The 14,229-nt window shown below is 48.3% G+C and overlaps 1 protein-coding gene across 3 annotated transcripts in view; it reads left to right on the top strand.

Moving 5' to 3' along the window:
* Window positions 1-14,229, top strand: part of DPYSL2 (dihydropyrimidinase like 2) — a 105,709-nt gene that overhangs the window by 30,018 nt on the left and 61,462 nt on the right. For 2 of the 3 annotated variants that reach the window (XM_059695935.1, XM_059695936.1), the window contains 2 exons: window positions 8,815-8,903; window positions 10,566-10,750. In XM_059695935.1, coding sequence (XP_059551918.1) covers window positions 8,815-8,903; window positions 10,566-10,750 — 274 coding nt within the window. Of the gene's footprint in view, window positions 1-4,726; window positions 5,400-8,814; window positions 8,904-10,565; window positions 10,751-14,229 lie in introns of those variants that run through there. The other variant, XM_059695937.1, reaches the window with a different exon arrangement.

Below are 14,229 nucleotides of genomic sequence, written 5' to 3'. Positions count from 1 at the left end.
CTGCCTGTCCCTCTGCAGACTCTGCCCCTTCAGGGTTACATGCACAAAGAAAGCACCAGATGGCCTGGTTCCATCAGCAGAGAAGAAGGCGTCTCTTCCAGCTTAAGGGTCCTACTCGATGCCTTCAGTTTCTGGCAAAGCATTCCAGTACCTTCTCTTTGCTACCGCGTGAATGTTAACTTCTCTGCAGGCTGCATGTGAGGCCACAGCCCTTGGCGTCAGTGCTGAGCAATGCGGGGGCTCAGGGCTTCTCTTGGCCACTCTAGGCTCCATTCTTTGTCAGCAATGTCTGTTTTGGAGTTTCTCTGCTCTATGACATCCTGAACGTTACACTTCTGCAGAGGCCCAGGTGGGGCCACAGAAGCAGAAATGGTTACTCCTGCTTCCCAAAGGGGGAAGATGAAACCAAGGACAGTGGCGGGCCTGGTCCCAGGCGGGACACGTACTGTGCAGGGTGCTGAGGAACTGAAAGCAGCCAGTCACCCAGTGGCGCCTGAGTGACAGCACTCCATCTCCCACCCCAGCTCCCCCAGGATGGATGACGCGAACATCTTAATACCGCCTGGAGGTCACCCCTTGGACACCCATCCATGCATCCCATCCTTCCTGAACGCTCACCCCATTTGGCCCTATATGAGGGTAAGACACGAGTAAGGCTTTTCAAAGAGTGCCCAGTCTCTGTGAGCTCCAACTTTAAATGGAAGGAAAGTCATGCTCACTTACTGATGGTATAGGACTGGGATTTTTTTTTAGGCTAAATATCTTTTTATTTTTTAAGTTACTTCACATTTATTATTTTAGAAATACAACACATTGAGCTTCATCTACAATACCACATCAATAGCAGGGCACACAGTTCCATGCCCTGCACAAAGCAACCACTTGGCAATTTCTGCTAACTTACAAGCCAGTGGTCGGCAAACTCATTAGTCAACAGGGCCAAATATCAACAGTACTTCTTCAAAATAGACTCGCCCAGGCCAAAAACCAACTTCTGTGCATGGGCCACGAAGTTTCAATCGCACTGTACGCGCGCCCGCACGTGGTATTTTGTGGAAGAGCCACACTCAAGGGGCCAAAGAGCCGCAGGTGGCTTGCGAGCCGCGGTTTGCCGACCACCTATACCAGTGATGGCGAATCTATGACACGCATGTCAGAGGTGACACGCGAACTCATTTTTTTGGTTGATTTTTCTTTGTTAAATGGCATTTAAATATATAAAATAAATATCAAAAATATAAGTCTTTGTTTTACTATGGTTGCAAATATCGAAAAATTTCTATATGTGACACGGCACCAGAGTTAAGTTAGGGTTTTTCAAAATGCTGACATGCCGAGCTCAAAAGGTTCGCCATCACTGACCTATACTATAGGTGAAGAATACCATCATATTATAGGGTAGGTGGTATAGTACGATAAATGGCATAATCTAGGTATGCACAAAGAATATTGGGAGGGTGGAGAGGGAAGGCTTTAAGAAGTTGGTGCTGAGAAGAAGTGGCTGGAGAGGCCTTGTACGGTTCTGGAGTTCATTTTAGGACTGGATGCTCTCTCCCTAGGTTTGATGGTGCGTGGCAGTTTGTTTAGGGAAGGTGTAGCTTAAAATCCAGGCAGCTACACCCATGAAAAGAATAATAAGCTGCATGATAACAAGGTTCTCTTGCACTTTTAGGGACTTGCAGGAGAGGAGCTGGGCTGCCAAGAAGGAAGACCCAGCAAGGCCACAGTGCTCAGAGCAATGCCCGAGTTGGAGATATTGTTGATGTCACAGCTCCCTGTGATGGTGACATGGAAGAATCTTCTTTTCTTGTCATAGCAATGGCAGCATTTATTTATGCACCCAATGTTGAGGGCCCCACCATGGACCAGGTTCCTGGGAAAAGAGGAATGCAAAGCTTTTAGCTCCTAGGAGTCATGCTCTAATAGAAGAAATGGACAGATAATTACAATATAGCAGGATGTATGTTACAGTTGAGGTGAATATAGGAGGAGGTTGTGCTTAAGACTTTAGGAGACAGGATGAGGGCAGACTTTATTGAGGAGATGATATTTAAGCTCATTTTTAGAGGAAGTGTTGAGGGCAAGGGAGGGAGGTGAAGGGAACAGCACAGGACATGGCACAGATTTGGAAAAGGGCAGTGTGTGTGTGGGTGCACCTCTGCATGCACCCTGAGCATGGGATGAGGGCATGGGTGTCAGGGATGGGAGATGAGCTGCAGAGGTCAGAGTCTGATACAGCACCTGGGTAGACCTCACTCCTGCTCATGGATCTGTTTAGGCAGGTTCTCCTTCCCCCAGAGTCTGGGGCCCAGACCACCAAAATGCCAGGGGAAGAACCATTTCATTAAATGGCTCTGTCATTTCGTCATCACATCTTGCTCGTTGTAGGTGCTGGGGGAGGAGTATGGGAAGGCAGGGGCTTTGGGAAGGGGTCATAATGTGGAATAGGCCATCTTACAACGCCTTTTCAGGTTTGACATGCATTTAATTTTTTAAAAATGTGGAAAAATCATACCCAAGAACAGGCTCAAATATTTGGTAGAGGGACAATGATCTGAAACTTTACAGAAACTTTTCATGGAATGCTTGTTTAAAGACAGTATAAAAAATATATAGGAACAAGTTTTCAGTGTAGAGTAGGTGGAAAATTCTTCCCCCGCCTCTATTTTTCTGCATTGCATGGAACGGTAAGTATGGTAAGAAATGCAGGTTGCTGGCAGTTCTTTTCCTTGGTCAATTAAAAGTATTTGCTGTCTCCTATGTGCCAAATACTCTTAGGCTCTATCTTAGAACAGACCAATCAGTTTAAACCTTACATCTTTGGATATTTATGGGTGGAAATGTCAATTATGGACTAAGAACCTCATGCCAATGGCTATAAAAATAAGTGATACAAAAGCTCTTAGGAGCTTTTATTGCAAAGCAAAATATTCAATGGAAAATTGGCAATCAACTAGATATAGTTAAATCTGTTAAGATCAAACAATTCAGGAGCAGGAAAACATAAAAGAATATAAACAAACAATATAAATAGAGATTATTTGGTTTTAAATTAATTTGAATCTCATTATTTACTTGCTTGCCAAGTGGCATTTTCTTGTGATTTAATAACACCTGGCGCCCTGCCACTCTACACCCCCAGCTGAAACCCACTGTTGGCTTTCACAGGTCGGAGGGCCCGCTTCATGCATTCTCAGGCTGTGGTTTGAACCCCTGCAGGCTGACATCCATACTTGCTGATATCAGCTCACTTTTCTCTTAGCACAGCGCATGGTTGGAGAAGGAAGTGCTTCTATTTTATTTTCAAGATGCACAGCTAATTGGAACCTGAATGAATTAACCAGTTGGGGAGCTTCCTGCATGCCTCACCCCCCTTTTCTGGGACTTTAGAATTTACAGGAATGAGTGAGCGGGTGCCTTTCACACTTTGTGAACAGATAACAATCCAAAGTGGCCAGATGCAGAAAGACATCAGAACAGGGGCCCACAGCAGCCCCAGGATTATCCTGTATTTATCTGGCTAATCTTTGCTGAGCAGGTGTGAGCCAGTTAAATAGATGCCTTTTTCTAATGGCTGCTGGACGGCCTAGAAATTGCAGGCCCAGCTATTGTTTGATCTCAAGCAGAGAAATCCAAAGCCATGGCCGCCTCTGGTTTGAGCCCTTGCACCTGCCCGGGCAACCTTCCAAAGAGGCGCCCAGGTGTGTTGCCCGGGATCCACGGGACCAGCGTTTTCTTCCGCAGCGACTCAGGCCGCACCTGTCCAGGTGCCTCCGGCGCCTTGTGAGTGGCTAGCATCTCTGGCTGGGGAGTGTTTTTAACTCGGATTCCAGGAGGCTTTCTCCATGACTCAGTATCCCCTTCTTTTGGGACATAAGCTTTCATTTCTCTCATTCCTTCTGCTGCTTCTCCCCCCTCCTCGCTTTCTGCCTCATTAGGTCGTGTGGAGGCCTGTCTATAGCACTGAAAATTTTGGGGGCTCCTTGGGCGCTGTAATTCCGACAGCTTTTTCTCAACAGATCTGCAGGCACCAGAGAAATGCGACCAACAGATGGGCCTCGGTGGGCGTGGCTGTTAGAGAACAGGGCCCCGGACTGAGCCAATTTTGCCTACACAGGCAGCTGCTGAGCCTCCTGCCCCCAAGTTCCTCGCGGGCCGAAGGCACAAGGGCCATCAGGGCGGGGTTTGCATCCCCGGCGGCGGACTGCGGCCTCTCCAGCCGCCCCTTCCCTACTCCGACTTCCAGCTGCCAGGCCACGGGGGCCGGCCCGGCGGCGCTCGCCCTCGGCTAGGTTTCCAGCCTCGCCTCCGGCCCGCACCCCTCCTCGCCCCGGGGAGCCCTGCGGACGCCGCGCCGCCCCGCCCCGCCCGCAGGCCCCGGTCCAGCCGCCCCTCTGCGGGGCCGGGCGGCGCCGCGGCGAGCCCTCTCCCTTCCCTCCGCTCGCTGCCATGTCAATTCCCCAGTCGACTCCTGGGCGGAGGCAGGACGAGCCTTCGCGAAAGGCGAGGGCGGCGGGAGGAGAGCTCGGGCGCCCCTCCCGGGCGGCGCGGCGCCGGCCGGTGGTGCAGTCGCGCGCTCGCCGCCAGCGAAGCCATTGGCTCGGCGCAGTCACCCCACGCGGGGCTGCAGCGGCGGCCTCCGCGGATTGGCGCGCGGGCGGGCATCCACCGGGGCGCGCGCGGACGGGTGCGTGCCGCTCGGGCTCCAAGGCAGCCCACCGACTCCGGGATGGGCTGCCCCTGTTCCTAAGGAGCACCCGCCATTTTCCCTGCGTTGCTGCTGCTGCATTTGGGGCTCCCGCAGCCACTATCCCCGAGGCGCTGGCCCGAAGAAAGGGCGCGAAAGGCGCGCCCCCCGGCCGGCCGCCCGCCCCGGCCGCCGCCCTCCGCCGCCCTCTGCAGCATTTCGCGCTCTCGCGCCGCTCCCCTCCCGCCCGGGCATTTGCATGTCCCACGATTGTGGCCAATCAGGGCTCGTCTCTCCCGAAGCGGATGGCTTTTGCCTGAGAGGAAAGGGAGTGGCTGGCGGCGCATGCGCCGGGTGGCCGACTCGAACCGAGGCTTTTATTGCCGTAGTTTATTTCCACCCCCTTCCCTCCTGTTCTCTCCCTCTCTTTCTTTTTTTTTTTCCGCCCTGGCTGGGCTGTGTTGGAGGAGAGGAAGAAAGAGAGACAGAGGATTGCGTTGATCTCTTACGTTCCTGGAATTTGTTATCAGCAAGACCAGCTAAGCTGTTGCACCTTTTTCAATTCTGAAACAAAATAAAATACCAACTCTCTTTTTTGGCATTTTTTTTTTTTTTTTTTTTTTTTTTTGCTTTAAAGCTGCCCTCTTGAAATTATTTTTTTCCCGGGAGAGAGATGTCTTATCAGGGGAAGAAAAATATTCCACGCATCACGGTGAGTTTGGCACTTGGGAAATTGTGGTCTGCCAGTAACCTTTGTGGCACAGAACATCTAAGGAATTTTTTTTAAGGAGGGGGAGGAAGAGGGACCTAACTGCCCCCCACCCCCCGCCGCCCCCGTTACTAAAGAAGGCGATCGTGGTGGCAGGAGACGCAATCATAGAATTATGAGCCACATGATTTGTAAGACATTAAAATAGCGTGAGTGCATTGAGGTCGTCCTGGGTAGCGCGCCAGAGCCGCTGTATCCTTTCATTGTCAGAGCGAGATGCTGCAGTGCCGGCCCGGGGTGTAAGCAAATGGATGCCAGATTGAATATGCGTGGTTGGAGCGCGGATATTGTTCTCCGGCTGCGTGCTGCGAGCTGGGCTCCAGGAGCTGGACAGGGGAATGGGAAGTGGATGGAGCTCCCTGTGCCTCCCGCCCCCGCCATAAAGGGCTTTCTGGAGCCTTCCTCCGGCTCCCGAGAAAAAGGGGCAGGTTTCAGCCTGGCGGCGGACTGACAGCAGAGGGATGCTGCAAGGGCAGGGTGCACCAGGCTGATGTGGAAACGGGAAGGAAAAAAGGGACGCGGTGATGAGCAGAGAAGGGTGGGGGCCGGGCGTGGGCTTTTTGTTGACCAGGGGCCGGTGCTGGTGGCCCTCTTGGCTTTCTCGCCCTCTGGCTCGGGGCTGGCTTTCTTCTGCCTCTGTCCCTTCTGCGGCCAGGAGGCGCCCGTGCTGGCGCATACAAAGCGGGCTGGGAGGGTGGGCGCCGGGGACAGCGCCGAGCCCGGCTCGCGAGGTAATGGCGCTGCGCGACGCGCGGAGCGGACGGCCCGGCCGGGCCTCGGCAGACAATGGTCCCGTTGGCCGGAGGCGCTGGCGCGCTTGTGGGGTTTGGGATGCTTAGTTTGTAAATCACGAGAAAAACATCTACGCGATGAACTGGCGACGCTTCAGCGATGAACACAGGTTCCTACTCCCACCGCGCCCATCCTCTCCCCAGCTTTTCCTGGAAAAAATTTCGCTAGTCTTAGTTCTCTATCTACCTCCCCAATGAAACGCTGGGGAGGGCGGGTGGAACGCGAGGGGTATTCATTGTTATATAATGATGTGCAATTGCAATTGGCCAACCGATTGCTGGGTAGAACCCAGGGCCGAGGCAGAGACCGAGAGAATCTTTGAAAAGTGTAGATGTGTTCAGGGCTGGATCGGAGGGCGCGCTTGCCTCTGGCCTCCTCCTTAGCCACGGGCACCCCGGCCTCCTGTGGATGCACAAGGACACACCCATCCGCAGGAGAGAGATGTGGAGACCGAAGCCCGGGGGCGGGGTGTGTGCTGGAGAGGATTTTATAGGCTGAGCAAGGCTACTCGAGGGCGAGGGTGGGTTGTAGCTTTTTCTAAAAGGCCAGAGACCCAGGATCCCAAAGGGCCGGGCGAGGGGACCCGATGTTCCATATTCTCCATTAGGAGGAAGAAGTCTGGAGAGTGGGGGTGGAGAGCACATTGGCTGCAAATCTCAAATAAATCGCTGTCTTCCTGAATGAAAAAGGCAGTTTCGTTTTGACAGTGTGGGGAGGAAAAAAATTAAAAAGCAAACAAGACTGACTTTTAAAAGAGCGCCCCCTCTACCCTTAAAATCTGGGTGCACTATGGAGGACCTACATAGCATGGTCTCCCTCTCTCCATCATCACAGCCGCCTCTTATGTAAGAAGCCTTCTGGAAGGCACAGAGTGAACAGGGCTTCTCTCTCTCTCTCTCTCTCTCTCTCTCTCTCTCTCTCTCTCTCTCTCTCTCCCGCTCCCTCTGTTGGCTCCGGGATTCACAGTGATGGCTGGACAGGTACCACAGCGAATGAGGGAGCAGGTGGTGAAGGGCAGGGCTTCTCTTTGCTCCCAGGCAATATTTATCCTGTCAAAGTCGGATCCTGCCAGGGAGTTCTGTGTAGCCAGAGGGAAGTGTACTGGATCAGGTGACCTTGGGCAAGTGACTTAACCTCTCCGTGCCTCAGTTTCTCTATGTGTCATGGGTTAAGAATCTCACTCCATCCACCTCACTGGATTTTGTGAAGGTTCTTACATTTAACTTATACCAGTGTAGGAATTGTTGTTGATTCTTTAGTCCTATGTGACTTTCCAAAGTCTACAGCAGACTGAAGTGTACAGAATTTAATGATCTGTTTTTCAGTATGTTAGAGAAACAATAAATACTTTGTAAACCCATGTGTACATTTTTGTGTAAAAGGATCTTTCTGGGTCTCATAGTTTATGTGTTCTTCACTACACATTTGCTATAATATTTTCTTTGGCAGGTGCTAAACATAAATAGCACTTGCTGAGAATGTTGTTTTGTAACAACTTAGAGTTAACGATTGTCAAGATGAATGCCATTCCTTTGAAATATTTTGCATGTTAAGAGGGCAATCTGTGGTTTAACGTGTAACATTTCAACCCAGTGTGGAATAGCATAGGTGTATATCCACTGATTTTAACGTCCCATTCCATCAAAGCCTTTGGAATAGAGATGAGTCATAATGTAACATTTTCATTATATTCTTGGCCCTCATGTGCTGCTTGGCATATGTATTTTTCACACTAATTATATTACAAGTGAATTGACAGTTTATAGTGGTGTTAGATTTAGAACTTGCCCTCTTATCTACTTTATCATAAAACTTTACCTTTTCCTTAGCAGTTTAATAGTTAAAATGGTATATAAGTGAAGAGGTTTTTTTCTCTCTTTGCTACAATTGCCGTGATTTACCTCAAAATGAAATACAAATATAATGAACAGGCTGAATTGAAACCTTGTTATGGTGGAACCTAGTGTGTTTGTGTCGAGTTTGCCATGACAACAGACTTTTGGTTAATTTTTCCACACACAAAGCTTGCCAAGAATTGACTTCCCTCCATGTGGGTGTTTTTTTTTTATGAAGTTTAGCTTAAAGCCATTAAAAAGTATTGTCTTCTGGAAAGAAGGTTTTTTTGTTTGTTTTTAAATCTATGATAAGCTTTGAGCTTTACTAGCATATTTCTACTTATCATGTGTCAAATAGGTTCCTACATACAGGTTCACCATTGTCACCGAACCTTTCTAAAACTGGCTGATTTTGAGCATTAAATATATTTTTATTGATTTCAGAGAGGAAGAGAGAGGGAGAGAGATATTGAAACATCAATGATGAGAAAATCATTGATCGGTTGCCTCCTGCATGCCCCCACTGGAAACCCAGCCCACAACCCGGGCATGTGCCCTGACTGGGAATCACACTGTGACCTCCTAATTCACAGGTTGATGCTCCACATGAGCCGTGCCGGCTGGGCGAGCATCACTTTGAATAGTGAAATGTGCCCTTAGCTCACTTATTTCAGAACCAACGTTCCTCATGGTCAGGTACACATGGTGACCTTAGTATGTCTTCGTTTCAGAGTGATCGTCTTCTGATCAAAGGAGGTAAAATCGTTAATGATGACCAGTCATTCTATGCAGACATATACATGGAAGATGGGTTGATCAAGTAAGTGTAACTCATATAGAAGAATTCGTGTACCTTCCAGTATTCCCAAGCATTACCTACAATTCACACACATAATATCAAGCTTTAGTGACTTCAAAGAGTGACTTAGTATCTATTTAAGCCCATTTTGATTGGTAGTAATTAGTGAATTTGAAAACTCAGATTTAGGGAATTCAAAGCCACAATTAAATGCATACCCATTTCTTAACGCATTATGTAACTTGCTATTTTTAACCCAGGTGACACAATTTCTTCTTGTTGCCAGCTCAAATACTTGGTTTAGGTTCTATTGCATATATTAAAGGTTTTCCTAGAATGTAGTTGTGTGCATGTCTTGCCCAATGGAAGGACACAAATGTGAGTATACCCTTTTCTATCAAGATAGCACATCTGCTTTCTGAATCAAGAATCCAGTGGTTGGGCCAAAGGAAAACAAATTAAGTAACATAGACAAATTACTGCCTCATCCCAAGGGAATTTTAGGTTTCATTCTTTAAGTGCCAACAAACACCAGTAAGACTGCCCTTGTGTTGCTTGTGTATTGTGTTTCTAACAACAGAGCAGTTATTGCATTAGGGTATTTTTGGATTCTAGAGGGTTAAATGAGCTGAGTACATACCAGTATCCTTGTGCCCTTCCGACTGGGACAGCTCATAAGGCTCCAGAGAAATAGCACATCTGTTTAAAGACAAACATTGCTGCAAATGACATCTTTTGAATAAGCAGCATTCATCAAGTGCTACAGCAAACCATTCCTGAGGAGTGGAAAACTGGAGTGGATGTATCTGTTGCCTAGAAACTCAAACCCTGATTTATGACCTAAAATAGGTCCTACCATTTCCACATGTAATGTTTTCTCCATGTGTGTTTGCTTATGACAGCCTCTGCTCCAGGCTCTCACATACCATGACTTGCCTGTCCCATTCCCCCCGTTAGAATCTAGCAGAAAGACACTGGCCCAGAAGTGAGCAAGCCTGGGGGCTATTTTTAGTCATCACTAATTTGATTTTGAACTTTATCAACTTCTCCTTGATTACTTTTTTCCTTAAAAAAAAAACAAACTGTTAGAAAGATGAAGCAGAGATATTTTTTTAAACATTGGAAATGAATTCATATCCTTCAACATAATGAATATTAATTTTTCTGCCTTATCTGAGTTGCTAATGAATGCTTCCACATTTTCAAATTGTTTTAATCATAGTGTTCACTTATTTATTTATTTATTTTTTGCTTCTCCCCTATTTTCTCTATATTGCAAAGGATTTGGCGAAAATACATGTTTGTAAAGTGCCAACAGATCTGGAGGAAATTGCTATAAGATAATTAGCTCAAGTGTGTGTTTATTGAGAAAGTGCAGTGTCATTTTATGTAAATTCCTTGGGGACTTGTTATCATTTGATTTTAGGGGTTTTCTGGTAACTAAGACTCTTTGATTAGGCCTCTGGTGCCTTATTTAACTTTTGTTTTCTAGTAAGTGCTGCATTGCTTCTTAGTTGGTGGTAGGGAGTGGGGAGTGCACATATATTATGAATAATTACAGTAACTGGAAAAGTCTAGTGAACACGGGAAGGATAGGGTAAGGCTTGGTGAAAATATCTGTCAGATTTCATTTGATTCAAGGACATTTCATTTACCACCATTGTCACCACCCTATTAATGTAGGCAAATAGGAGAAAACCTGATTGTGCCAGGAGGGGTCAAGACCATCGAGGCCCATTCCAGGATGGTGATTCCCGGAGGGATCGACGTCCATACCCGCTTCCAGATGCCTGACCAGGGAATGACTTCTGCTGATGACTTCTTTCAAGGCACCAAGGCAGCTCTGGCTGGTGGGACCACCATGATCAGTAAGACAGCTTGCAATAATAATCTTCGCACTCGGGAACCTTTACCATGGGAAAATGAGTCTGTGTTGTTTGCCTTTTTTCTTTTAGAAGTTGCTGAACTGAGCAGTGGCTTGATCTGCCACAGAAGGGAGTGGGGGTGCGGGTGGCCAGGCAGTTGTTTTCTTACTCGCGTTTTCTCTCTAACTCTAACTTCTCCAATGGAACTTGAGAATACGGATCTAGAGAATTGTGGTAGGATAAAAGGAGTGGCTTCTTGCTTTCTCTGCCTGAGAACTTTCAGACAAAAGTTAAATTGCAAATGTGATTTGATTGTGGTTACTGTGAAAACACAGAATTCAGAGTAATCCTCAAAGCTACCAATTTTGAGCTTTTGCTCATAAGTATTTGATTCTGATTTTTAAAGAATTCTTGAGGGTGCATCTTCTCAAAATGCGGAGGGGTGCAGCACATGTTGAACCAGGAATCTCTTGTCCACTGATGAGAAAAATCAGACGGGGGCAGTTCTTCCGGCCTGGATTTGACATGAATGGAATTGAGCAGTCCTTCTTGGAGAAGGACCCACAGATAATATATTTAAAAAAATTTTTTATTGTTGAGACCCACACATAATATTACTTGTCATTTAGATAAGAAAGTTGTAGTCTACAGCCATACCACCCTGAACACACCCAATCTCATCTGATCTGGGAAGAAAACTGTGCCCATCAGTAGCCGGGTACCCTTCATGTTTTGCTCTGAAGGTTTTATGCTTTTCATTCGCCAAATCTAAAGTCTGTTTCTGGGGTCACAGCACACACGTGAGGAGTTTGCTTACGAATGGTCGGTTTTCAGCATGCCTACCGACTGCCCCTTTGACAGATATTTTGTTTTTGAGGAGATAGGCAAACTGCACAGTGGCCAGCAGACACATATGAAAAAGAAAAGAAAAGATTTTATCCAAGAGTGAAAGTCAACATACAATCTGTCCGAAAAGCTAACAGAAGACTTAGCTATGTATACTTTAGGAAAACCTGTCTTAACTGGTTATTTTTCAGAGTGATGGTCTCTTGACCTGTGGCTTCAGGGTTTTTCTTGAAGCTTCCTCTTTTCTATCCTACCACCTAGAAGAGGATGTCACCCTGCCTTGCCCTCCTAGTGTGAGCTCCCCTACGTTTTAAATCACATACTCACCTTCTCGCTCGCATTCTCTCTGTCCTGGTCTTCCGTGTGTCTGAAGGGTCAGAGACCTCTCTCCTGTTTCAGGTTTCTCATCAGTGCCCAGAAAGAGCCTCCAAGCTTAGGCCTTCGTCTTTCTTTCTTTTAAAATATTTTTTATTTCAGAGAGGAAGGGAGAGGGAGAGAGAGATAGAAACATCAGTGATGAGAGAGAATCACTGACCGGCTGCCTCCTGCACGCCCCCTAATGGGGATTGAGCCCACAACCCGGGCATATGCCCTTGACTGGAATCGAACCCAGGCCCTTCAATCCACAGGCTGACGCTCTATCCACTGAGCCAAACCAGCTGAGGCTCATATTCCTTTCTTGCTGCACACATCACCTAACCTAGCGGGTGCATTCGCAAGGGGGCCCTCCCCCCACGCCTTGGGACTCTGGCCTCATGGGAAAGCCTGCTGTTTTGTCAGCCGTGTCTGTCAGGATGCACTTGGCCCTACTGGGCATTTCTGTCCCTCCTCCAAGGCCTGCTGGGGAGCCAGCCACACTTGGAGCTTGGAAAAGCTTGCTGTCAGCCTGCAAGGTCAGGTCAAGGTTATAGTCTGCCTCTGGTGTGGATTCATGTGGGGTCCCTGTAGGTCCCAGCATTGGTCACCAAGTGTTAATAAGCCACAGCTAGTCCTTCCTGAGGGAGTGGCCAGTGACGCCGGCCCCTGGAGGAATCGCTGGGCCGGAACCCTCCGTGGCAGAAGTGTCCCCAGTTCTGGTCTCTCTAACACTAACTTGCTGTGTGACCTTGGCATGTCTTCGCAGTTCTCTGGGCTTTAACTGCTCATCGGCACAGTGAAGGGTGTGCACTAGATGGCCCTGGGGTTCTTTCTGGCTCCTGCCTTGGAGCTCAGAGACAGTTTTCCTCTAATAACATGCCTTTTGTTCAATAGATACAGAAAATTCTGTTTTTTTCTCAGACATCCTTGAAAGACCCCATCAGTCATTCCTGAATGTGCTTCTGCGCTCCTCACTCTGGGCCCATTCTTGGCCCCTCTCCTGCTTCTTGTCCCTTTCGCGCCTTCCCTTTCCCGCCACCTTCACCAGGTAGGCATATCCCTTCTTGCCAACGCCCTGCCTTCTCTCTTGGGCCTTCCTTCTCAGTGGCTGTGGGCTTCTCTTCCTTCACTTCAGGTGGTTGCTTCTGTGCAGGGACAAGGGACATCCTCATGAGCCTAGCACCTGGCCCAGGGCCCGGAATAGTCAGCAGATGGTCTAATGGCAGATGGGAATGAAGGAGCAATGAGCAGTCAGACTGCCTGCCCTGCTCAGTTGGGCAGAATGTGATCACATTTTAATGCAGGTGTGGGAGGCATTAAAGAGCAGAGGGATTTAGTGAGCAAACGCCAAAGAATAAAAGTCATCAGAAGTGGCAAGGATGTGGTCAGTTGTCCCACCCCAAACTCCACTGCTTTTACATCCAGAGAAAAATGTTAGCTACGCTTACAGATAACCACCGTGGTTACTGACCTCCATAGAATTTCACTGGCCTGCCCGTCCGTCCCTCAGGAGATAAGCGGTAATCATGCCGATGAGGAAACCGGGGTTTTTTCCTGCCGGCTGGTCATACTTTCTGCATTGCTTCAAGCGACTGGGTGGCCCGGGCATGCTTTTCAGAGAAGGAGCCTTGCACAGAACTAGCTTAAGGTAACTTCATCGGTATCCACGATCTGCTCCTTTAATCACTACCGAGGCCAGAAAGAAATGCTTAGAGATTCAAGTGCAAACTTGCAGAAACAAGCCGTTGAAGTAAGCAGTTTGGTACAACGAAGCCTGCACCTCTTCCTCCCATCTTTCTGGCTTCTCCAAGCCATGTCACCTGCCCCCTTCCATGTGTTTCCCAGGTCCGAGGGTCTGGGGGTGTCATTTCTCTCTGACATGGCACGGCCCGCAGAGGAGAAGGCAGGCGAATATTCCCAGTTTAAAATGGAGGTGACGCGTCAGCAGCAGAAAATAATATTATTGCCGCCAAACAGAGCCTTCTATTGAGACTTGCATAGTGAGACCTTTGTCTGCGGCACTCAGCACAGGGCAGAAGGAACGCCCTTTGCCCTTTCCATCCAGTGATGGCAGAGGTCCAGACATGCCCTGCAGGCAGCATCCAGGCTGGCTTGAAGGGTCCCGGAGGTGGCACGGGTGCTGCTTGGGGAAAACGCTGCTGGCTTTCCAGCGGTGTTACGATCATCATCATTAAGACCCCAGAGTCTCCTGGAAAGCAGGTGGGGAAAGTTCTCTGCATTTTAAAGATGGGGAGACTGAGGCCAGAGGGAAGGGCGTA

This window comes from Myotis daubentonii, chromosome 5 (genome assembly GCF_963259705.1).
Source record: "Myotis daubentonii chromosome 5, mMyoDau2.1, whole genome shotgun sequence".
NCBI classification, from domain to species: domain Eukaryota; kingdom Metazoa; phylum Chordata; class Mammalia; order Chiroptera; family Vespertilionidae; genus Myotis; species Myotis daubentonii.
This window is presented reverse-complemented; position numbering and strand designations above follow the sequence as displayed.